Below are 26,521 nucleotides of genomic sequence, written 5' to 3' on the forward strand. Positions count from 1 at the left end.
ATATGTATTACACCGAATCTACCTTACACCTAAATTTCCCGACACCTAGTTTCCCGTACACCGAATTTTCTTACACCGAATTTTCCTAGATTCCATACACTCAATACTTACTGTATTTACATGCGAAGTGTCAAGTCTGCAGCGACTATTTATGAAAAATAATTGAGCGCGACTGCAACAGGGTTAAAATTTCTTTTCGCTGCACTCGCGGATAATCCGCATCGGGGATCATCTGCTCGCGAATAATCATGGCTTTACTGTATTTCTAACAACATATTTGAGCAGCAGAATTTTTTTTTGGAATAATTTTCACATTAGTATTGAAAAATAACAAGATTGGGTCATCTCATGAGGTAGGCGAAATACGTCACTTGCAGAGTGTATATCGAATGGAAACACTTTTCAGTAAACCAAGAATAAATTGAGAAGACTAAAAAGTGAAAATATCGAGACGGTCCTAAACAATCCTAACTGTATAGCTCAGATAGTTCTCACTTGTGATCTTCACTTTCCGCGGTAATTGCTACTATTCCCTGTTCTTCGTAAGCTCCAAACTCCGATAAACAAAATATTTGTATCCTTCCGCTTGTCACAAATACGATTGGCTAGTGATGTATCACTCCCACTACCCACGGGGAGGAGCAAATTATACACGTGCATTTTGACAATACTGTCTCGTGTTGTCCCGATACTTACAGCAGCAGCAGAAAATGAAAGAAAAAGACTCGAAAGATTAAAAAACTATATTTGAATTTCGCTGGTAAACAATTGTCGCTTAGTGAGTAAAGGTTTACCTTGTTGATGTTTCACCACAACACTCGCTGAACCGGGATTCATGTGAGATCTTTCAGACGTAAAAGTAGAACACGCCTCCACAGTTGAATTGGCGCCATAATTACTGCATATGCTTAGTGTTTATTTCTATTGTTTCATTAACCACACTCGATTGCAGTATCATTAGATAATTCGTATTATATTTTTGTCATTTATAATAATATAGTAGTTTTATATGGAGATTCATAGTAGAAGCAATAATCAAATCATATGGACTATTTTGCGGAAGAGTACCAGCGTCGGTAGGGCAACAGCAAATCAGCGAGATTTAGTTTCACGTGGCTTTGTTTATCGCAGTTCAGAGCTTACGCCGAACAAAGTTTAGATTTCTTGATGGTTCGAACGTCCTGTTTTTAAATAGCAACATGTGAAAGCAAGTTTTTTTTTTTTAATAGAAAGTGAGTTTAACAGTCTGTACATAATGCTGTTAAATGAATTAAGTTCGGCTTCCAGGTTTTTTTTCTCATTATACCTGTACCCTAGAAATCTCGGTGCGTACTGCGCAGCTCGTGACATCCGTTGTTAGCACCGAATTTTGCACTAGGATATATAAAAATTATTGAAAAGCAAAAGTGGCCATAGGCCTTACAGGGCCTAGGGCGTTGGAGGAATGTCGCGCGTCAGGTAGAATATCGCGCGTCAAAATATCGACAAACAAATATACAATACGTTACAATTTCAGCGGTCTTTGTTTAAAATCCAACGTTATTACGGAAAGCTGCTCAACACACAAATTATATCTCGTGTTCAACTAAAAATAATTGAGCAATCCTTTTTTTTTTTTTTTTTTACAATTTCTCTTATTTTTTCCTTTTACTTGCACGAGTTTTATCAATTCATTTCTGTTTTTTAAATTTGTTTTTCGAGATAGTGATTATTAATCTTGTTCGTCAATTGGCGTAAAGTTGCATCAAATCTAGCAATTCATTTGATTAAATGAAAAATAAAAGCCAGCTAAATTCTATATTCAAATTTTCTCTAGGAGTCCTGAACGAAAAATTGTGCAAAGCTTAAAGTGAACAATGGCTTGTGGCTTCTCTAAAATATATTTCCAGCGCTAATATTGTGCTACTCAAATTTGGATCTGGAATAGGCAGTCGATAGTTTTCCAGTTCTTTTTCGGGATTAAACTACTTCAATAAACACTCTTTGTGACGCTTGCTGTTTTCATGAAACATTGAAACTTCACATATTCAACCATATGCTTCAACTCACGTATTTCTCTCATTGAACCGAAACCTTTGTTATAAAAGCAATGCAGTAAAATTTAGGCCTACTAAAATGCTGCACACATAACTTACGAGTAAATTTCCCGTTGTTCGTTGAACAGGAGTTTCAGTACCAATCGTATTCCGCTTGTCACTTACCTGCAGTAGCCATATTCCTGAATCATTTTGAAGGTTTTGAGTATTCGGTAACATCTTAATTGGCTATTAATAGCATTGAAGGAGAATAAAGCAATGACCATAACGAAGATACTAATTCAGTAGAAACTAGTAAGGGTATTGCATCCTATTTCCTTTTGTAAGATCTCCAGATGAACCGTTAAGTTCACAGCCGATTCCACTTCCTACTCGATTTTAGTTTTTAAATACCTTGCCATAGATTCATGAACATGAACGATGTTGAGTATATGTATAAATATATATCTTTTCAGCCCATTGACTTATATGGGGAATTGTTTTTCTATTTTCTTCGAAATGAACTGCAATATTAGTTCTGTGATTTTATTTTCTCTTTCAGACTATTTAAATGCCTCATTCCTTTTTAAAAATAAAAGTGCATTATATATGAATTTAATATTGCTTAAATTAAATTTTATTATCTATCTATACTAATATATAAAAGATGTATCATCAGATTTTCGAATACAAAGGACTCACCTACCTCCATCAGATTTTGCAAATGATTACTTTTTCATAACATCTAATCGCATACGGAGCCTTTTTTTTTTCGATTTTTAACCCGAAAGAGGATTGCGATATCAAAAATTTTACGCAAAAACTGTACACTGACCCTAGTGCCTGTGAGATATTCAACCCAATATTTATTTCGGTGTTTCAGGTTGCATAATTTTTTATTTAATTTTTGCTTTAACTTTATTCTTCCTGTGCGAAGAATGGACATCTTAGTAGGGTCGCGAATCGATCGTCATTGTATTTTTACGCGTTTCTTTTATTTTGAAATATTTTGCATAAGTTATTTCTTCCCGTGTGAAGAACGAACACTCAGCTAGTTAAATATTAAAATAGTATCAATATTTATACTATTATGCATATATTGTCCTTATAAATCGGAAACTCATTGTCGGCTGAAATTAAAAATGGTGTAGGTCAGACACACACCCAGAAATTTGTAAGAGATCCAACCTATGGGGGAGGTTCAACACTACAGACCACTATGTCTATGTAGAGAAAAGTCGGGTATTGTAGAACACTGTTTTTATTTTCAATGATACGAAAGACATGAATGAACTTACAATAATGAGTTTTATGCTAAAATATGCTGTGATGTATGCTCTTGAAGAAAACAATACTGCAGAATCTACACACGTTACATTCTCTGAGTTTGACAAGCATTTTCAAAAAATGACAGAATTTCAGATCATGTAAAAGTGAAGGGCGATGTGGAATAGTATTCCATATTATCCTCCACCTGTTCCAAATAATGTATTGATATTACGATCTATATTTTCATGACTATTGAAATAGAAAATCGACAAAGAAAGTATGGGATGTCAACTGGTACGTTTGTTCAATTTAAAGAGTACATATGAATATAATACAATGTAAAAACTGAGCTTGAAAAAAGAAAAAAAATGAAATCTTTAAGTTTAACGTCCCACGATGAAAAAAGAAGCAAACAATACATAGAATAATAAACGAATTTTGAAGAAGAACACGTACAGTAGTACATGGCGTGTGAAATTTACGAGCAGTCATCACAAATGAAGTCCACTCTGTATCCTGCGGCGAACTCAGTATGACACCATTGATTACACGAAAGACACTGAATCCATTGTTCAATGAATTGTCTTCGGAAATTTTCCCATAGCAGTAGGGGCACTGAGCATTTTGTCCTTTCAGTAGCATCACTGTCATGACAGTCATCGGGTTCTTCATTCTGAGTCTTCTTGCTGTTCGGATCTAGATAACAAACGTTTACCCCTCAACACCACAATGGACGTTTTGTAGGCTTAAGATTCGTCTGCAGTTTCTTCCTGAAAGGTGATTATGTTATCACTGCTGCTGCTGACTTGGGTCTGGCTCGGGTTGAGCTGCGTCTCCTTAATGAGGGTACCGGTGAAATAGTTTGTGGCGAAACTGAGATAACTCGCTTAGATGTGTCTCTGTATGTGTTGACGCAGAGAAACTGTATGAAACGGCGGAAAAGATTTGTTCGTGACGTAAATGGAATGGCAGGAGAAACTGTTTTTGAGGTAGATGGAATGGCCACAGAAACTATTGTCGGAAGCTAGCGTGAATCTTCATCGGCTGTTTTGCCACACTTTCAAGGGTCATATGAGATACTTGTGAGGGTGCCGCCATTGATAAACTATCACTAAAGAAGGCACAAATAATGGAATTTAGTTTATTTACTTAAAGAACAATGAAATAAATCATGTACACAATGAAAAAGTCAAAATGTTCGCTCCCGGTGATGAAATGGATGAGTAACGGGTAGTGTGGAATAGTATTCCACACTATCCTCCCTACAAGTATTCCACTATACCCGACCTTCGCCATTTTGGTAATTTAACCCCTCACTTTCAACTAATTGGCAGAATCCACATCAAGCATTATTCGTTTCTTTAGTCACACTTTTCTTACTTAGCACCATAATTATGACTCTTGTTCAATCATGCTCAAGAAGTTACATTATTCTACGTAAGTGAAACATACGTACCTTCAAAAGTTTAGTATTTCTAACAAATTAGATTTTCTTCTCGCACTGCGACGCCTGCAACAACAGCAAGCTCATATTTTCATGGCAGCCTACATTGCCCTTGGCAGGGTAGTACACAGTGGTGCTATTCAGCCGGTTCGCACCGGGTCACTAGAACTGGTTGTTAAAATATTTCAAGTTCGCAGAACCGTTATTCCCAGACATAAACACACAGACACACACCACACATGACCTAACCAAGAGTTAAAGAAAGAAGACAAATAAATTAGTGAAAACACCTCCATACTTTTCTGCTCGTTTGTATTGTTGTGAAAACAAACAACTTTCAATTGTTTCAATTCAATGGGCAAACAGAAATTTGAATATGCATTCCGGGATACTGGGATCTGTGAATGTAATGAATGTGGTAACTATCTAAGGGGTCGTCCACATATTTCATAACGCGGTAAAGGGGGTTCGGCCTTGCGTTACGAAGTATGACACGAGGGAGGAGGGGATTAACGTCTTCGTGTTTTTTCTGTAATCTTTATTTTTATTCTCAGGTTTTCTCAATCTTTTAAACAGATAATTTTATTCAGTTCTTTTCATTTTTATAAATAAATATTTATAGGTATTGCTGTGGAAAACTGAGAACATACAGCCTTATAAATTGAATCGTGTAGAAGGGATTTGAAGACGCTACTAGACACCACCAGGTGACGAACCCTGCGTATATTACAATACAATAAAGCTTTGTGGCTATCACGCAGTGCATTTACAGTACACGCTTTTCTGGAGTTAGTTGTTAGCGATCGTAACTACCACTTGAAAATGCCCTCGCTTTCCTACTCGTATCGCTATTTCTGAGAATAGTTTTAAAACTTTTGATTTGAATCATTACCCACTCTCTTCTTCCAAGGGGTTTCGCATGTCAAACAGAACAAACTCTTTTTCGTGAAATAATATTTTCCGCGACAGAACGATCCAAGCAAAATAAGATATTAAAAGCCAAATTCATCGGATATTCATCTCATACTGAATTTTTTATCTTTAGATTTGAATTTTCCAAGAGAAATCGAGTTTATTCGCATTCTGGCACTGATTTAGAACAAGAAGAATTTGAACATGGATAAACTGAAGTCCAAAGAAGATGACCGAAAGCTTGTTCACAAACGAGATGTCCCTGCTCCTTCAAGTGTGCAGCCACGTAATCTGTGATCTACAGGGTAGAGAACTTCTTTGTGTCGTCGACACTGGGAAACTTCAAATACAGGAAGCATCCTGGATTCCAGAAAAAAAAAAAAAAAGATCAATGTCAATTCTCTAGATCCTGTTTCACCTGTATCTTCCTGCAACACTTCCTCCTTGCCAATCATTGGTGACCTAAGAAGTTCGGTGTGATCTTCTTGGGAAAACGACAGTATGGAATTTCGAAGAATTAGATTGGTTAATTAAACAATCTTATTGGGGTTAAAATATTATTACAATACTACCATTTTCTAACACTTTGATTTGTTGGCGAAAAAATACTAAAAATATATTCAAAATACGTACAAGCATTTTGTAATGAAAAGTTCTTCCATTAAAATTATTTTTTATTGTGATAACCCCCAAAATAAGCAAAATTTGTGAAAAAACAAAAATCAAAAAGCATTACGTAACAAAGGGGGAAAGGGGTTCAGCCTAGCATTACGAAGTGTGACAAGGGAGAGGGAGGGGTAAAATTGATTAAAAACAGCGTTACGTAATATGTGAACGGCCCCTAATGCCTATTACGTGTGCTACTTATCTGCAGCACGTTTTTGAATTACTATAATGTGTTCATTAGTTCTCCCGATATGTGGCTTCGAAGTAATGTATACAAAATAAAGTGGCTTTTCATCGATATCTCGATCGATTGCTTGTCATGACCAATACTATCATTCCTCAAAATATGACACTTTCCTGGTATATATATATATATATATAAGGGCGGATCCAAGGGGAGCTATAGGGGCTATAGCTCCCCCTTGACCCTTATGTATACACTGGATAAAGCGGCAAACTATGGTTTAGCCCCTCCCTTGATCATATTCTGGATCCGCCACTGTATATATATATAAATATAATATGAGAGAGAGAGAACCGGTTGTTGAAAGATTAGAATAGCACCACTGGTAGTACAGGACACTTTCGTTAGACGTCACCCACTACCACCGCTGCAACACTGGTATTCCACATTACCTGAAGTATTCCACAATACGCGACTTTCCTATAGTATTGAAGGAGTATTATTTTGTACCGGATAAGTAATTGTAAAATACTTTCACCTATATTTTCAGAAAAAAAATGATAAAACCAGGAGAGAAAGAGTACAGATGAAGTGTAAAATCAAATGTTCATACCATAGGCGCCTGAGCCATGGGGCATAAGGGGTCATTTGCCCCCCCCCCCACTTCCCAGACTGGGAGGGCAAACATAGCATTTTTCCCCTCCCCACTTTCGGAGCACCAAACAATATCCAAAAAGTCTTGTCTTTCAGGGAAAACTACCTCTCAAATACAATGTTTATCATTTTTAATTCTCTCTCTCTCTCTGTATATATATATATATATATATATATATATATATATATATATATATATATATATAATGTGTGTGTGTTTTAATGGTGTCAGGTTTTCATCTATAATGTTCAAGATGCATATGCTTGGGTCAAAATTGGTGAACCATACATAGGCAACAGCTGGAAAAGAAAAATTCAAGATTCTCAGATTTTGGTAAAATGCGCATGTCCAAAACAATGTGGAGGATTAAAACAACTGCAGATGGAAAAATGGGTACAATAACCTGTAAATCACATCCTCAGGGTGTCCCGTGCCGCATTAGAAAAAAGAACATGTAATACAGACCCTGTCCATAAGACCCGTAGGAATTTTGAGGTGGACTAAGTTTCTCTTCAGATCCAAGTAAGACACGTCTCAGTGATGGAAAAAATCTTGGGTGATCATCTGGCAACCCGGGCATAAGTTGGCAAATTGGAAATTCAATATGGCGGCCATGCGAAAATGCCATATTTACCTAAAACACGAATATCTCGTCATTAAATAAAGCTAGAAACTTCATTCTTGTACCGAATTCAAGATAATGAACACTGTAATCAAGAAACATTCGTAACGTCGAAACATAGTGCCGCCATTTTTAAATATGGCGGCAGGTTTTTCGAAATTTCGATTTTTTCGTACACTATTATCATTTATTCGAAGATAACTACGAAACTATAAGAGATATCATAAACATATCTCAAATAAACGGGATAGAGCATAATGAGAGCTTTCCAACGGTACCAATATCTTTTCTCTATCTTTAAATTTGACGGAGTTATTGAAATTTTAGTAGGTCAGGGTGTTTGGCTTCAGATTAAATTTAGTAAGGTGAAGCCAATCTCCTCATGATTTTCATCCAAAGTAATAATTAAAAATCGCTTTATTTTTATGTAGACTGTGCCAGAAAAGTACGACTAAGATCTACTGTAACCTCCATATACATTGCGAGACACCATTGTTGTAGTTCAGATTCAAAAATGTAAGAGAGCTCCCTCGAGGCTAAGCGGTTAGCGTACGCGCCTTTGGCGTGGGAGACCCGGGTTCGATTCCCGGCGGGAGCTCATGTGGTTCGGATTCCACGTTAATCAGTAGGTCCACGTCTCATATAGCCTCGCTGCTGAAAAGGGATACTAACCTAAAGTCACCTCACATCACCTCAAAAAGGTAAGAACATTCTTCGTTATTTTTTGACACGCCCTTTTAAAATTTATGATTTCGTTGGAAGTAACACTGGTTTGGTAGTAATGAATGGAGTTTACGTTAGTATATAACATTTTAAGGAGGTGTGTGTGTGTGTGCAGGGTGCGAAATGTGCGGAGAAATGAGAGGAAAAAGTTACTTTTCAAATGGAAATAAAGGGGATTTAAGTAAATTTCACTTTTTCGTGACATCAAGTGTTGGAAAAATCCATTTCAACCCTCCTGTGGTTTCGAATCTGTGTGTGTGTGGGGGGGGGTAATATTATGAACTCTCACAAAATGATGCTGTGTAAAAGTTAGTAACATTTTGTCCTGAGGGTTGCAAACATTGGTGAGTAATGTTTACACGAGTATGATAGTGCAAAGAGTGTTTATCTGCTAAATGAGTGTAAATAGTGGGTAAATACTTTAAATCTATAAATTTCGAGTGGAATAGGTAGTTTATTTAAGTCAGTGGAATGTCTTTTTTGATATATTTTCTGCGTGTTGTAAAAGAAATAAGTTTTTCAAATGAAAGTAATCAAGTTTCGTTTTGATTACATGGACGATTGTTGTTGTTCTTACTCCAAAGCCTTTGTCTCAATGTTTGCAACAAGCAGTGTTGCAAAATCCTGGTTTATATTACTAAGGAATTTCTTTAATAATTTTATTACTATTCAATACGGGACATTATTGTAATTAAATCCGCATCTTAATTAAAATATTCCTTGAATTTTCACCTACCAAAGTAATTTTTAAACGCGTGATTTTGGTGTAATGTTCAAGTGTTTAACCCACCTACACGTTAAATGTAGGCATTGACATTTTGTTTCTTTTTTTTCAGTACTCAGCTGACCCATTTATTGAAATGAATGATGATGAACATCCTGTTGGCCTACAATTAGGCCGTGGAAGCGGAAGCCGAACAGAAATGGATGGTTCCAAATGCATCATATGCAAAAGCATAAGAATAAAGAGAAAACCACAACTACAATAGAAGGAAGACAAAAAGTCTTGGATGCAGCTGAAATATGACCAGATGAGACCTTCCAGCGAATCAGTGTCCTTGGACGAGATTTTGAGTTCAAATATCATTGTTCAAATGAGTGTTACAAAAACTATACTCATAAAAATCGTTTGCTGAAGAAGAAGCGAGAGAACGAAGTCAATCTGCAAGTAGAACCAAAGGAAGACGTCATGGAAGATTCGTCAACATCAAGATATAAAAGATTAAGAGGGGATACTGTCTCGTAACCTTCCATCTCCTAAGGTGGATTCTGCCAGTCTTCCATGTATTATTTGTGGAAATTTGAAACACAATAATATCGAAGAAAAATATCGAATAAGTGAAACGAATCGTGCTAAATTACTCCTTGCAGCAACTTTGTACCTCCAAGATGACGTGTACACGTTAACTTGTGATCCTGAAGGTCAAAGTCCGCTGTATTTGGAGCAGATTTATACTACCACAAACTTTGTTTGGAAGCGTACCTTCAAAAATATAAAAAGCAAATTCAACAAAAAGAGAATCAACCCAAAAAAACAAAAAGTCAATTAATGGAGGATAGTCGATTACTTTTTCAGAACATTCTAAATAATGGCTATGGCCTAACCCTTTCTGAGGTTCGTGATTATGTCAACAAGCAGTCTGCAGAGAATTTAATTACTAACAAAGAGGTCAAACTATACATGAAAAATATATTTGGTGATACTATTCAATTTTATCAACCATACAAAGAAACCAGTCCCAACTTGTTTATTCATCAAACCTCACTATTGATGAAATAGCTGACAAACTACGTTCTGTTTCTTCTGTCGGAGAGGCTGGAAAGCTAATTAGAAAATCACTTCTGGAAACAGACTTCAACCTAGACAATGAATTTGGAGATGCGAATCAACTAGAAAAATCATGGAAGACAACACCTATTCCCCAACCGCTAATTGACTTTTTCTCTCATGTATTCAACGTGGATAAATTGACACTGTTTTCTCACATCAATTATAACAGTCAAGCATTTATGAGCTCAGACGAAGAAGAAACAGAATGCAGTGAAATTGAAGACAACAACGATAGAAGAGAAACTCCTATAACAAATCGAGTCAAAGTCCTTTTCCAGATAATGTTTTATAATGTTCATAAGGGAAAAAGGAAAACCCCTTTGCATTTATTGACTGGCCATTCAATTCATGAAAAATGTAAGTGCAAACAGCTGATAACATTATTCAATAAAGCTGGGTTATCAGTCAGCTATAATGAAGTTATGCAATCTCGTCATAATCTTGCACTATACACTATGATGGCATGCTCACAGAACCTTGCACTTCCAAGTCATTTTCTCAGTAGTAACTTTACTGTAGGTGCTATGGATAACTTTGACCACGAAGAGGCAAGCCTTTCCGGTCTACAGGGTACGCATGATACTGTTATGGTATTATTCCAGAAAACTCCAAGTGTAAATCCTAGTAAGCCACCACTATCTGAAGTAGCTCTTAACAAACTCAGAAAACGAACTTGTGTCCTTTACCATGCCAACAAATTAGAGATTACCAGAAACCATCAACACCGCTGAACATTCCACAGGATCTTAAAATCATTGAAGATGCTTACACTTTGCCGTGTGATGAGATCAAGAAAGAAGAGGTAGTGATAAGTATGTTGCAAACTGTTGGAGGATTGACAAACAAAAAAACATTGACATGGTCTGGAATTCATGCTGTTATTTCAGAAGTTGATGTTCTACAACAACAAGTTGGTTTTCTCCCTATTTTGCCTTATCCAGTAACATCTTATGATATTGTATATTCATGTATAAAAAAACTTTCAAAGCTTGCTTTCAGTTCTCAATCAACCAGCTCTACCAATTTCATGTGATGAAGGCGTTATTCATATTGCAGCAGAAATTCAGTTAGTTTCAAATGAATTTCCAAACTTAGTGCTGCTCTTGGGATCTTTCCATATGACCAAAATTTTACTTTCTTGTATTGGTAAGTACATAAATGAGAGTGGATTAGAAAATGTTCTCATCGAAAGTCACGTGTTTGGTGTTAAAGTTGCTGAAAGTGTCCTTCAAGGGAGCAATTATGTAAGGTCACTCAAAGGAATGTTAATGTTAGCAGAAGTTGTTTGCAGAGATTAAAGTGGAAAGCATTTTTGCATACTTCTGACGATGATTATCAGTTATCTACAAGAGTTGCAGAAATTCTTACTGCTATGAATCACTCAACAACAGAAGATGCGCAAGAAAAGTTTAAAGAGCTGATTGCAGCATCACAGGAAGTTTTGGAAGCCTTAAATGTTTTCACTGAAGAGCAGATGAGGATGTCTGAGCAGTGTCAATTCCTTGAGGGGTTCTTACATCTAATAAGTCCTTTAAAGAACCTCATAAGAGCTGACAGAGAAGGTAATTGGAGTCTCTATCTTCAAACACTAAAATATATCCTTCCAGTTTTTCAGGTATTTCACAGAATAAACTATTTGAGATTGGATTCACTATTCTTTGAGCAAATACTGAATCTTGAAACACGCCATCCTGAAATATATAACAAGTTCAAACAAGGACATTTTGTTGTACGAAGGACAAGTGGAAAATTTAACGCTGTGGGTATTGACATGGCTCTCGAACAGACAATAAATCGTTCTCAAAAATCAGGTGGAGGGATTATTGGTCAAACAAAAAGGAAGGAATATATTGCAGAATGGGAGCTTGCTTACTATGAAGCACTGCTCACACGAAGAACATTTCAGTCTGTTCTTAATATATACCGTGTGATTATGAGTTAAAAATGCATCATGAATTAACGGGAAGGCTCAGAAATAAAATGGAAGAAAGCATCCAAAACATGTTCCAGTACATTGAGAGCAGAAAAATCCATATATTGTGAATAGCGAAGTGAAGCTTCACAACCTTCTAACCAATGAGTGTGTCCCGGAATCGAGTGTTAAGAAACTTTTACAATTTTTGATGACTGCCGAAGAAGCTTTTGCCACATTCCGACAGGAAAGGTTTATATCTCGCTCGAAATCACTGATGGCACCCATTCACAGACAAAATCTTCCCACATTTCGAAGTATAACACAACCTAGCATGCAGATGAAAAAGAAAACTGTGAGAAGCGTTATTAAGGATCAATTACTGGTTCAAAGAAAAGTAGAAATTGCTAAGGAGAGAGGATTGTCGATGGCAGAAATTCTTAGTTATATTTCACCTTCACCCTTCACCCTTATGAGAACGGCGCCACTACGAAACCCTCAAAGTCTCAGCTTATGAATATTTTGATAAAAAGATTAGATACCACGGCCATAAATTTCCAGAAAAATGATCCTCACGAAACCTGTGTTGTAGTTGATGTAATGAACAGTTTCGAAGACTGAAAGTTAAAGGAAATGTCACATTTAAAGACTTGTTCACATCACTTGACACCATTGTAAATAATGCCTGCAAATTCAGCCGTGTCGACTATGTGTTTGATAGCTATCTTCCAACATCAATCAAAAGTGCTGAGAGGGAAAGATCTTCTGTACAGCCACTACCATTGACATCAATAAGCACTACCACAACACTTCCTGTACAGATGAACAGATTTTGGGCATCATCTGAGAACAAAGTTTTGATTCAGGCTGCTCTGGCTGAATTTTTGAAGACAGTTACAATAAATCGAGATTGGGAAACTATTCTCAGTGGCGTCTTGCTTGACGGTGGTCCTACCCCAGCTGTATCAATCAAAAATAAGAGATTCACGGAAATATCAGGAACTCTCAAAGTAGCTGTTGAGGAGGCTGACATACGCATTATCCCTCACGTTTTCCATGCGGTTAAGCAGGGGATGCAATGCGTTGTAGTGCTCTCAAATGACACAGATGTGTTTGTTTTACTGATTCATTTTTACAAGATCCTACATGAAAATGGACTTTCAGAATTATGGATGCGAAAATCGAGATCCGATATTATACCAATTCACACACTTGTCAACAAAATAGGTGCAGCAACAGATGCCCTTCTTGCAGCACACTTTCTTACAGGGTCTAATGTTACCAGTATGATAGGTAACAAAATATCCGCTCTTAAGGCAGAATCGGAAAAGTATCTGTGCAAATTTGGACGAAGTCTTCCTCCAAGTGCTGAGTGCTTGGAACTTGCTGAAGAATATTTGGTCAGGGTTGTAAAATCAAGTTCAAGATCTAAGACATTTAACACTCTCCAATTTGAAATTATGAATCAAAGTAGTCTTCATAGCTTACAGGAATTACCTTGCACCAGTTCGTCATTACAGGGTCACCTGAAAAGATCCTTTTACATGGTATATTCGTATTCTACAGTGTTAGGCGCAAAAGAACATTAGATCCAACGGATTTTGGATGGACATACAATGCAGATGATTCATCGCTCACACCGGATACTAGCATTATAGAGCTACCAGAAGATGTTATTCGAACATGTACTTGCAAGAGCTGTTCCACAAGACGATGCAAATGCCTAAAAAAAATTGTTAGTTGTACGACCTTCTGTAAGTGCAAAATGATTTGTAATAATTGCCAACGTTACGAACTGTAACTCAATCCTGGGGGCGCGGTGGCTCAGTGGTAGAGCGTTCACCTCTGGTGCTTGGGGTCCCGGGTTCGATCCCAGCCCCCGCCAAGTGAACTTTGTGGTGGACAAACACCGTGCTCGTGGGTTTTCTCGGGGTTCTCCCGTTTCCTCCCACTTTCTTCATTCCACCATTTCACTCATCTCTCATCATCACCGTCTCCTTTAGCCTAACCGGCATAAACGTGGGACGTAAAACTCAAAGATTTCATTTCATTTCATTTTTGTAACTCAATCCATGTAGACAAAATATGCAACGAACTTATTAATAACATTTAATTAGTTGCCCTCAACAAGACCGATCAAAATATTTCATCACAGGATTGTAAGAAAACCAAAACCAAGTAATTTCATAAAGCTTTGTTATATTATAAATATGGTGCTTTTATTATTATTTGTATTAGTGTACTAACTTTATATCACTTTTAATTATATTGCTTTTTTCTACTGAAATTGTTGAATTATTATTTTAGCAACCACGATTTATTATTATTATTATTATTATTATTATTATTATTATTATTATTATTATTATTATTATTATTATTATTATTATTAACCATTTGCACTTTTACCTAGAAATCTCACTGTAAGATTTTAGAGTAATTTATCAGCACTAAAACTTGTGCAGAAAAATCATGGTTAGGTTTGCTTTAGCGCTTAACCTTTCATAACTTGATCTGAAGCCAAACACCTTGAGCTACTAAAATTTCAATAACTCCGTCAAATTTAAAGATAGAGAAAAGATATTGGTACCGTTGGAAAGCTCTCATTATGCTCTATCCCGTTTATTTCAGGTATGTTTATGATATCTCTTATAGTTTCGTAGTTATCTTCGAATAAATGATAATAGTGTACGAAAAAAATCGAAATTTCGAAAACCCTGCCGCCATATTTAAAAATGGCGGCACTATGTTTCGATGTTACGAATGTTTCTTGATTACAGTGTTCATTATCTTGAATTCGGTACAAGAATGAAGTTTCTAGCTTCATTTAATGATGAGATACTCATGTTTTAGGTAAATATGGCATTTAGCATGGCCGCCATATTGAATTTCCAATTTGCCAACTTATGCCCGGGTTGCCAGATGATCACCCAAGATTTTTTCCATCACTGAGACGTGTCTTACTTGGATCTGAAGAGAAACTTAGTCCACCTCAAAATTCCTACGGGTCTTATGGACAGGGACTGGACTAATGGTAGAAAAGCGAGGTAAGGTCAACTTCTACCGGTATCTGTGAAGCCAAAGAAAAGTATAAGAGGAGGGTGGGCACTTCTGCTATCAAGTGACAGTCCATGTTGATCTGTTGATCTTTTAACTTCCGAACAAAGCATTCTTTTAATACTAGGTCAGTTTACGGTACAAGAGAGACTCTCACCAATCTTCGAACAGATGAACATTTTGACAGAGTTTGGACTAATGCAACGACAAAAAGAGAGTTGTTAGGCGTGGAAGAACCAATACTGCCGCGTCAGCGAAAAATTCCTAGACGACTGGACGATGGCTCTCCAAACCACACTTTTAATGATGTGAAACACATATAAAGTAGAAATCTGGTATAGACTATTGGATATAGTTTGTGGTGAGATCGAAAGACGGTTTGACCAACAGGACGTGAATACAGCGTTACACACAGACAAACTTATTGTGAAAGCCACATGTGATATGCAATATGAAGGAGAACGGAGATATGTACTTGATACATATAACGATGATTTGAACGAAAGTAGACTTCGAGTTCAGCTAAGAATGTTCCGTGATGTCGTTATAAACGATGCCAGAGATGTTGTTTCAGTGCAAGACGTCGTTGATATTTTAAGTAGCATGGGGAATATGTCATACCTCTTCCCTGAAATTAAAACTTTGCTGGAACTACATTTACTTTTACCCGCCACAACGGCTACTGCTGAAAGAACGTTTTCAGCTCTGCGTCGATTAAAGACATATCTTAGAAGCACTATGACTCAGAGTAGACTTAATCATGTTGCTGTTCTTCAGATTCACCAGGAAAGACTTGACAAATTAAATGTGCGTGATATAGCAAATGAATTCGTATTAAAGACAGAAATCCGCAGAAAAACATTTGATTGTTTCTGAAGCCAAAACTACTGTGTATATGTGGTGTGTTGGGAACTGCGAGTGGTAGTGATATAGTTTGTGACTTTTTTTTTTTTATTGTATAAACATCTTCTACTGTATCTTAAACATTTCGAATATTTGGTGTTTATATATATTTTTACAAGACCAGGAAATGATCATTTTCAAGAAAGAAACCTTAAATTTATGTAAGTAATAAACATATTACTTTTTTACCATGGTAGAGCAATGCAGTAATTTAGTATATAATTAGTTCGTTCTTGTATAATGCTTTCAAGAGGCAAAATTCATTTCTAATTCGATTAGCAATGGTTTTTCATATTGCTGTTCATAGTGAAAAATTGTTTTGACTTCTGGGTGAGTATTTTTGGTTGTGAAATTCATCGAATTATCGATGCCTTGTGTAGTAAGAGTGGTCCGTTTTTTTTTTTTTTTTTTAAATCTCCCAATGTTTTCGGATAATGTTCCCATTAAGGTGTCGAAAATTTTAATCAACCGAAAACCACTAGTAATTGAGGTTAGTGCAATTTATTTGTTGATTGCACAATTTAATGTCATTGTTATCAGAACATTCATTTACAATAGTGTGTTTTCTTCGTTGGGGTCTTACGTAGCGCAATTTGTAGTCTCCCTTCCCGATAGGATGCTCAACAGTGATCGTCTTCTCGTACGAACAACAACCATGATTGCTGTAGACCACAAATAAAAATTGAAGCTATGCTTATCCTCAAAGCCAATGAAAGAAAAAATGATTATTTTAATAATAATAATAATAATAATAATAATAATAATAATAATAATAATAATAATAATAATTATTATTATTATTATTATTATTATTATAAAATTCACTTAATCTTTATTGGGCAATTTTGCCCCCCCCCCCACTATTTACATGTGTTAGGCGCCTATGGTTCATACTACATCAATCATTTCTCTGTTAAAGAATTATAGTTTTATTAAAAATGTGTACAAATGTATGTTGAGTTAGAAGTTTTGGGGTGTTCGGACCACGTGAATTCTCCGTGGGTGCGCCCCTGGCGCAGTTATTCAACACCGTTAGAGAAAGATGCTTAATCCTTCCTCCGGTGATTCTCTGTACATCAGTATTAATTTTAAAACACTTTTAAAATCAGGTCACAGATATAAATAGCGCTCCATTTTACAATAATATAGATCCAGTATATTTCTTTTATTAAAATTTATGTAACTTGTCATGTTATCTAAACTGCTCAAATAATTAGCTTACATAATATTTCGAGAGAGCATATCGACTAATCTTATGTGAAGTGATATTTTTCTTATCTTGTAAAAATGCCATTTTGTGCATTAGCTACTATTTTATTATTAATTTTAATTATTTTCTAATTTTTCTTCCTGTTTTTAGCTCCACCTTTCGTCGGAGTTTCCAGAGAACTGGAGAGACTAAGAGGTTTATTTATTACTCTCTGTATGCGTGGGGTTGCCCTTCCATCTTACTCATTGTTTCATTGATCATGGATTTGACTCCCAATATATCATCGTCGTACTTAAAACCAGCGTTTGGGAAGCAAAAGTGTTGGTTCGGTGGTAAGAAGAATTTATTTCTTTATTTCATATAGTTTAATTTATTATAATAGTCTATCAACTGTAGTTACAATGTTTGTTTTATTAATTAATGTTTTATTTGTGAGTTTCCTACAGAGGGAGAATTCCGTAAAACTATCAAATTTTCATAAATCTTGTTATCTTATTATCTTGTTTTGGAAAAAAATGCTTCGCTTTGGCATTTGTGCCAGGAGTGGTTACAAATAATATTAAAGCTATAGGCACAGACTTTCGGAAAATTGAATGAAAGAAGTGATTTTTCGCTATAAGAAGAGAAACTAGTTTACCGATTGTGATCACTTTAAACATATTACAGAGCGCCGATCGAATACTTCAAATTTCTTTCGAAAATCTTATGAGTTCGTTGCGGTAATAACTTAAGATTTAAGAGTGACATACATTGGTATAGTTATAGAAATAAATATCATGTATTTAATCTATTTAGTGTTAAAAATGTTTTGTTGAAAAAAAAATATGCCGGATACGAGTGGGCTCCTGAACATTTGCCCTCCTCCTTTAATTACGCCATTATCAAAGAGTGATCTTGAGTTCGAAGTTTTTAACAAAAGAAGTTGCTTACGTGAATACCCACATTTGCTGGCAACTGTACACAAATTGAAATTTTCAAATCCTCTGATACGTCGTGGCTACAGCTTAAATATGTTTTGGATCCCACTTTAATAGTAGGTTCCGTTACTCATGATTTCGGTGTTAACATAAGGTAAAGGTAAAAGGATCTCTCCTTGTTTGGGAAACGCAAGTTGAACCACTGGCGATAGAAAGATATCGATTTACGCTTTCTCGACTTCAGCAAGTATGGCGGTGGGGGATACAGGGCTAAAAAAAAAAAAAAAAAAAAAAAACTGGTTTTCTGGAGGAAAAAGTTTTTAACAGCTTTTGAGTTTTTAAAAAAATCAATTTTAATGAAGAAATAACTACGTTGCCTTTTCTCATTATTACACGAAAAACATTTAATTACACACAAAAGAACATTAAAGAACGAATAATTCTAAACAGACATAAACTGGCCATGTTAGTTCTAATTTCTGAAATACTCGTAGCGATATTATTTTGTAGTAAATATTCAAGTGAAACACGGAAACAGATGTTTATGCGCGTATTGAATTTTAACTAATAAATTAGGTTTATTTTGGAGGAAGAAGGCGGCTTCCAGTCTTTTTGTTATGAAAATTGACGATACGCTGCTGTTCATAGCCCTCCCCATTGATCTAGTGGTTAGTGCGCGGACGATGGGTGCACGGAGTCCCGGGTTCGATTCTTAGTGGGAAGACTTAAATTTAAACGCATTACGGTGATCGGATTCAACTTTAAATTGTATGCACACGTCTCATATAGCCCTGGTGCTGAAAAAGTGACACTAAATCCCAGATTCATTTACCCATGTGAATTAATATATTTTTTTTAAATATTAGACACTCTGATTTATGTCATCAAGGACCCATATCCCTTACCGATACTTTTATAAACATTCTGTGACGTAGCTGTACTGTCTACATAACTTTGTTAGTAGCAATCTCCTAACAATCGCGACTGGACTTCCCTAGTGTTTTATTTCTATACAATAAAAGTTAGAATTGAAGTTTCTAATAGAAGTACGAACTGATTCTTCTTTCACTTCATTTCTTCTAGAAGACTGCTTGTCAAGAGACATCATCTCTCAGGCAATGACAGAATAAAACTAATAAGTAGTCGCGACGTGATGCAGTGAGACTTGAGTTTTTAAATTAATGAAGGAACTGAATGAACGGGATAAAATTATCAACGTAATATCAAGTGTAAATAATGGAAGTGTGTCACCTGATAACTAAAGGGTATTGCGTGTGAGGTTGAGTTAAATAAATGAGAAAGTTACTTTTTTTTTTATACGCCTTTGCTCCACCTATATCCAAAGGGACTTGTACTCTTTCCAAGGTCATAGCCTGAATCCTAAAGTAAAATACGAACATAAAGTATTCTTCAAAACGTTATTTGAAAAAAAAAGAAAGAAAAAAAAAGAAACATAACAGCTCACTAGGTATGTTTGTTACCTACTTACAGAATTCATTGAATTTTTAGAAATAAAAAAACAATCTGAATATTCTAAATTTATCTCATTGAATATTGTTAATTCATATTGATATCAATCCTACTTAAAAAAAATATTTTTGGAAAGATTCTCGATTTGAGTGGACGGAAATAAAGTATATCCAATGTCGAGAGAAATTTTGTTACTTTGACGGTCGCAGCATAAATTTACAGTTGAGTAGTAGTTTAAAAGAATATGGAGTCCAAGATCAACTTGTTCAAATCAGCCAAGCTGTTAAATATCTGAGCATAACACTTGACAATCGACTGAGATTAAACATAAATCAGATTTTCAAACATAAAGCTGACAAAACCAATTGGCTCTCGAAATGTGAAGCAATTCCATCATCGGCACATCTTCAAAACATTAATTGAACCACTGCTTCTCGATCAACATGTATTTTTTAATCAGAAACTCGAAGCGTTATCCACAACAGAGAGATACAGGCTAAATCGTGATTTCATCGGCTTAATATCGGACTTTTACAAGAAGCCAAATCTCATTAATCTCAAGAAATTCATTCAACTCATACAACGTTATACTAACACACTGCGAAAAAATAATTTTTTCATCTCAAAGTTCTGTGAAGATGATAAAACTTTCTAAACCTCACCCAAAACAACCTCACAATCGCCACTATTCACCTAAAATATCAGTCATTGAAACAATTCAATTACGTTAAAAAAAAAAAAAAAAAACTCACTTCCACATTGAAGACTTAAAACAGCTACTGCATGTTAAATGTCGCTTTAATAACTTGCTCCAATCCCTTACAACTCGCATATCAATATACGCTATAAAATACAAATTTCTATGAACAAAAGGATGTGTTGCTAGAGGTCTGTTCTCCCCTTTTAGGGGGGTGAAAATGTTATAATGAGAATGATGATTAAAAGAAAGAAAAAAAAAGCAATGTGTAAGTTGTGTGAATCTTTTCCTTGAGAATTTGCCAGAAATCTAAATTCCAAACAGTGGAGTATTTTACGTATTACCAGAACAATATTCGTTAGAAAGTGTGTTTTAGTTTATGTCTACTATGGAATCTTAGACGATTGGAAATGGGGAAGGAAATAAATACTATAAAAGAACGAGATAGAATATTGTGTGTAGAACTTTTAAGAATTGAAGGAGCAGTAAAATTTGTTAAGTCAAACGTTTTCATTATGTTTTGCATCAGTTCATGAAAATTAATTATGTTGCCAGTTCCATTTCTGCAGCAAAAGATTTTATATCATCTTTAAAACACTATTATTATAAACTAGCTGTAAGCATCCGTCGTTGCCAAGTTTTAATTCAGAACCTGGACAAAAAGAGAGGAAGACGAGTGTCCTTAAAGGAGAGGAAGACGAGTGTCCCCACAATCATTCCATTGACTGACTATTTATCTTCTGTCATTATGTAATCCCGCATAACGAAAATGTAATATTGTTTGCATACGAGGAAAGCATTCTTAGAAACAAGTAGAAACGTCCACAAATTTTGGCGCTACCACCCCACTCATCTGAAAAAAAAAAAAAAACTACAACTGTGTGATATTGATATGTTCACTTCAGGATTGTAGTACCTACAGAATTGCTTTCGATACTACCGACATGTCTCACAACTCTGTGTTGACTGACAAATGGGAATGTCAACATCTGATGTCATCCAGACTTGGTTGCCTACACCTGCCATTTGAATTTCATCTTTCGTCCCAGCGGCATGAACGTTTTTGGATATCTGGTATTTTTATTTCCATACTTATGGTCAAGTACAACAAACAGTATTAAATGCAATTTTAAACAAATAAAGATTCATTTAAACAACAATAGGAATAAAATAGTGATAAGCAGCAAAAATCAAGAAGATTATTACAGACCGGAAATTACTTGTTTGTGTGTGTGTGTGTGTGTGGGGTGATGGCAAGAGGATGTGATAAAAGAGGGTCGTGATATGAAATAGGTTGAGAAAATCTGCTTTAGACCAGACAGCCGGTAGTTACAAGTAGTTTTTTAGCTTTCCATAACAGACTTTGATGTACCAGATGCAAATTGAAAATTGAACACACATGTATCATGACTATAAGATTAGTCAGTGCTACCATTTGTTCAGATACTGCCTATTTCTCTAGAGATACTTGCTTTTAAAATCTAACATTTATTTATTTGCTCTATTAATACACCTACAGTATTTTTTAAATGATATATTTCTGTTATTTGCTTTCCAGATAACTACGCTCTTTTTGCGTATTTCTACGGACCAATCTCCGTTGTAATTCTATGCAACATTGTCTTGTTCATCATTACGGCCATTAGGATCAGAGAACTCAAGAAGGACGGAGGATCATTAAAGAACAAAAATAGCGCCACTCACAGCACAGATCATACAGAGAAAATGAGGTAAGATTTCCTTCTTCTTATAATCATTATTCTGTTCAGTAATTGTAACAAGAGGTTTATCGTATATGATACACGAGTAAGATGTAATAATATAAATGTAATTCCAAGTTTAAAATCAGGCTGTACTCGCAAACTAGATTCCAATGTTAGAATATTTCGGGGGAAACCTTTTTTAATAAATATTTTTGAAAGATTAAATCTACTAATTCACTCTTTGACTAAATTGACGGCTCTTAAGGAAGTCACATTAGTGAAAATTGGAATTTTACCTCATGCAGGCTGGGAGAGTAGTACACACTTAGTATACTAACCTTTGTGTTGAAGAAATGGGACGTACAGTGAGTTTTCTTACTTTAGCTAGTGGGAAATTAATTTTTGCTATGTGTCTTACCTCAGTAGCAGCCACTACTTGGTTCATTCTTCACAACATCTTCTGTTGAACCTTGGAACTTGGAAATTTTCGTGATAATGGTGTCCTTAAACCTTTAACTGTAGATAAGAGGATAAGACGACGTTTTTGACAAGTTATACTTTCTTTTAAGAAGCGGAAATGGAATTGAATCTTTAATTCGTGTCGTTTAGGTTAAATTAGACGGATTTTATTAATAAAACTGGTTAATTATGAAAGAATAGTGGAACGAAAATCTGGGAGAGGACGAAAATTCATGGACTCGATATTGTCCACTACGAATTTACATGATTTGGGATCAAACCAGAAATCTCTGGCATTATAGGTGAGCTCTCTTTCACTAGCTACCGTACCCCCAAAAGAAGAAACGGCATTTAAAAGTTTTTCACCCTTCACCAGACATACACAGCTGTTTAGCTTAGAGTCTGACTTTTTATACTAGTATTTTTCTTCAATCCTAGGCTGTAAGAGACAGAATTTTGCTCCTATAACGAGAAAATAGCGATTTTCTCTTGTTTCGATGTGAGAAACATGTCGGAATGTTTTTTTCCTGGTTACAGTGTAGCCAACCTGGTGTCATTATCATTAAATTGCTTAAAAGTGCAGTATCTCCGAAAAGAGACACTTTTCAGCAAAGTGCAAAATTAATGCTTAACTTTTTTCCTTGTTAAGTATGTACAGGGTGTCTCAAAATAACACCGACAACGTTTGGGAGCTGATTCCTGACATCAAAATAAGACAAGAAGTATAGACAACCTGGGTCCACAAATGTTTCCTTTCGGAGTTATAGGCTGCCGAGAACGTGAAAAAATGAACTCTAAAGGTCCATAGCTCCAAAACTATATGGGACATACCGTAGTCGGGTTAGGACTTCACTTAGATACTAGAATGTGCCCTATGCAAATATTCAAGTTTCAAAATCCTGCGGTACTTCCGCAACGATTTTTGTAGAGGTAGTTGGTGAGTACTCCAAATTATATGCCCGTCTCCCTCTATAAAAATTGTTGCGTGAGTACCTTAGGATTATGAAACTTGGATATTTAGATAGCGCACATATTAGTTCCTAAGTGAAGTCTTGACCCGACTACGGTAGGTCCCATAATTTTGAAGCTATAGGTCTTTAAAACTCATATTTTTCATGTTTACGGCAGCTTATAACCCGAAAGAAAGCACTTGTGCACCCAGGTTAGTCTATACTTTTTGTCTTATCTTGATGTAAGGAATCATCTCTCAAACGATGTCAGTGTTGTTTTGAAACACCCTGTATATAAAATTTACATAGTTCGTCATGCCAGTAAATGAGATTTACAAACCTCATTGATCTCAACAAAATTAAGTATAAATCCTCATGCGTAGTTTTCGAGAAAACTCATGAAAACTAATTTGTATAGTGCTGACTGAAAGGTGTCTCGTTCGTTATCAGTAATTATTGATAGTTTATGGTTATTCTGGGACTGATTGCTTGTTTATTTATTTGTTTATGTACCGGTACTGTATATGTAAAATTACTGTTAAGCATTAGTAACAAGTTATGTCTTTTTCTAACAGTAATACACATACTACTTGTAAAACAATGTGTGTGGTCAATATTTACCAGGAAAAAAATCGAGGCTCCCTTGTGGCTAGATAGTTCGTGTTTTCATTTTTAGAGGAGAAGACGAATCAGTTTCCACTAATGGTAGTTCGGATTTCAGGGGGAAAGAACACAGTTTTGTTATGGGTTCCTTGTTTGACTCCAAGCCAGTGATGGATTTCACCAACTGTTTTATTACCATTCATTTGCATTTATTATCTGCCTTTTTCAGCATACAGAGTATAATCGCGTAAATTTTCTGTCTGATTTCACGTTCAGCTGTCATTCAAGTTGAAAAGGCAAGAAAAGGAACCATTTATACTCTGTTCAGGAATACAGAAAGAATCTTAACCAGTGGTATATGGCGACAGTTTAAATTGTTTACAGGAAACCTTCTTGACATGATTTACTTCCTTAGAACTTGAACATGTATAATATTAGTCACTGAGAAACAGAAAACCACATCCTGTGATTCAGTATATTTTATGCTTAATTCTTCAACAGATGATTTGTGCAAATCTAATCAACAGTTATTACTACTTTACGAGACTTCATGTGTCAATCCTTCCCATCTCTAGTTTCATATCTTAGAGATAAATTATTCATAGAATATTAATGACCCATTGATTATATATTAACTGATCAAGACAGCACAGAATCTTTTTATTGTCATTAAACAGTCTGTTGCAATAGACAGCATCAACATTTATACAGTTATGTACAAAATTAAATTTTCTTTACACAATTTACACTTTTCTTCAGATTCATTAATATAGGGTTTACCTGTAAGGAGATCAAAAGTTTAAAATGAGATAGAATGAAGACTATCGGTAATAATGAAGTATACTTATTCTGAAAAGTTATCAATGCCGTTCAAATGACATCCTCTGTTTCGGTGGATTGAATACATCCTGAGAGTCCAATTTTGCTCCACTTTTGCACGCACATTGTATAATAAATTTGAAATAGTTTGTTCTAGGTTCTCTTTCAGTTCACAAGTTGTTCGTGGCTTATTCTCTGAGCCTGAGACTTGAGATCCCCATAGAGATCATACGATCTGGGCGACCAGTCCATATCACGATTTTTCGACAGAGCACGTCCGAGGAACTTATTGTGCAATAAGTACAGAGTATCTCATTCACCCATAGAAACAGACGAAGATATTTAAACGATATTATCTTCAAAAATAATGCCATTAATTACTTTTTAGAATTAAAAAAGAAATCATTGTCACTTGTGGGCTGGTTTTCATTCTATTTTAGCTTAAAGTAGTTCTAACTCTCGTACTGATAAATGCTATAGTAACACTATATATATATATATATATATATATATATATATATATATATAAAATATGATACATATTGAAATCGTGATTCTAGTATGTACCCGTAATATGTTGAATAGTTTCATGCCAGTTTATGCCAATTTGAAAAAATATAGGGAATGATGTTCATTATAACTTTGGAAATATTCATCATCATCATCATAATGTATTCTGCCATTATTGGCAAGTCACTTACTGCAGCTGAGAAACTTCTATGCTTCACATTCTTCGTCTTCACGTACGATTTTTCTGTTTTGATATCGTCCATTAATTGTAGTCTTCTTCGCCCACTCCCTCTCTTTTTTGCCACCATACCTTCTAGCACATGAATGCAAATAAGCAACAAAATTTTACTAGCCCAAGAAAAAAATCTATAGCCCACATCCCACAATAGAAATCATTTACTTACCTTCCGCATGATATTAAATACTCGCCCGCACCGATGAACCACTCACCCCCGGGCGAGTGTTTATTTGCACCCCTGCGCTAGCACATCCTCCGTGACACATTTCCTTCTTAGCCAATGTTCCAGCCAGTTTCTTTTCTTCTTAATGTCTAAAATTTGTTCTTTTCTTTCCCACCATATCTAATACCCTCTCATTTGTTTTCCGGTTGAGCCAGCTGATTCTCTCCATTCTTATTTACATTTACATTTCGAAAGCTTCCAGTTGTTTTTCATAATTTTGGCGAAATGTCCATGTTTCTGATCCATACTTAACACTAGGGCCGTATTGGCCAGGTAGGGAACCGAGAACTTTCCCTGTGGGCCCTGGACGGTGAATTTTTTAGTGGGCCCTCCGTCTCGTATCGTAAGTATCTGTATATGAACAAAAAGGCACACGTCACGCACTCCTCGCATACGGGAGTAAGGGAACGAAGGACAATAACACGTCGAGTATTGGCAATACAGTTAGCTAATCCCAGACCAGCGTTGCCAGCCCATGATGTTGCGAAAACAGCCTTTAACATTTTCCGTAATTCAACCCTTGAAAGGT

The 26,521-nt window shown here is 35.6% G+C and overlaps 1 protein-coding gene across 2 annotated transcripts in view; it reads left to right on the plus strand.

Annotated features, from left to right (window-relative positions):
- Positions 1–26,521, plus strand: part of LOC145694699 (G-protein coupled receptor Mth2-like) — a 191,025-nt gene that overhangs the window by 160,201 nt on the left and 4,303 nt on the right. For both annotated transcript variants that reach the window (XM_081771224.1, XM_081771223.1), the window contains exons 3-4: positions 17,554–17,735; positions 22,046–22,217. In XM_081771224.1, the coding sequence (XP_081627350.1) occupies positions 17,554–17,735; positions 22,046–22,217 (354 nt within the window). The remainder of the gene's footprint in view (positions 1–17,553; positions 17,736–22,045; positions 22,218–26,521) is intronic.

The sequence above is a fragment of the Thermobia domestica genome, chromosome 9 (genome assembly GCF_964235325.1).
Source record: "Thermobia domestica chromosome 9, izTheDome1.hap1.1, whole genome shotgun sequence".
NCBI lineage: Eukaryota > Metazoa > Arthropoda > Insecta > Zygentoma > Lepismatidae > Thermobia > Thermobia domestica.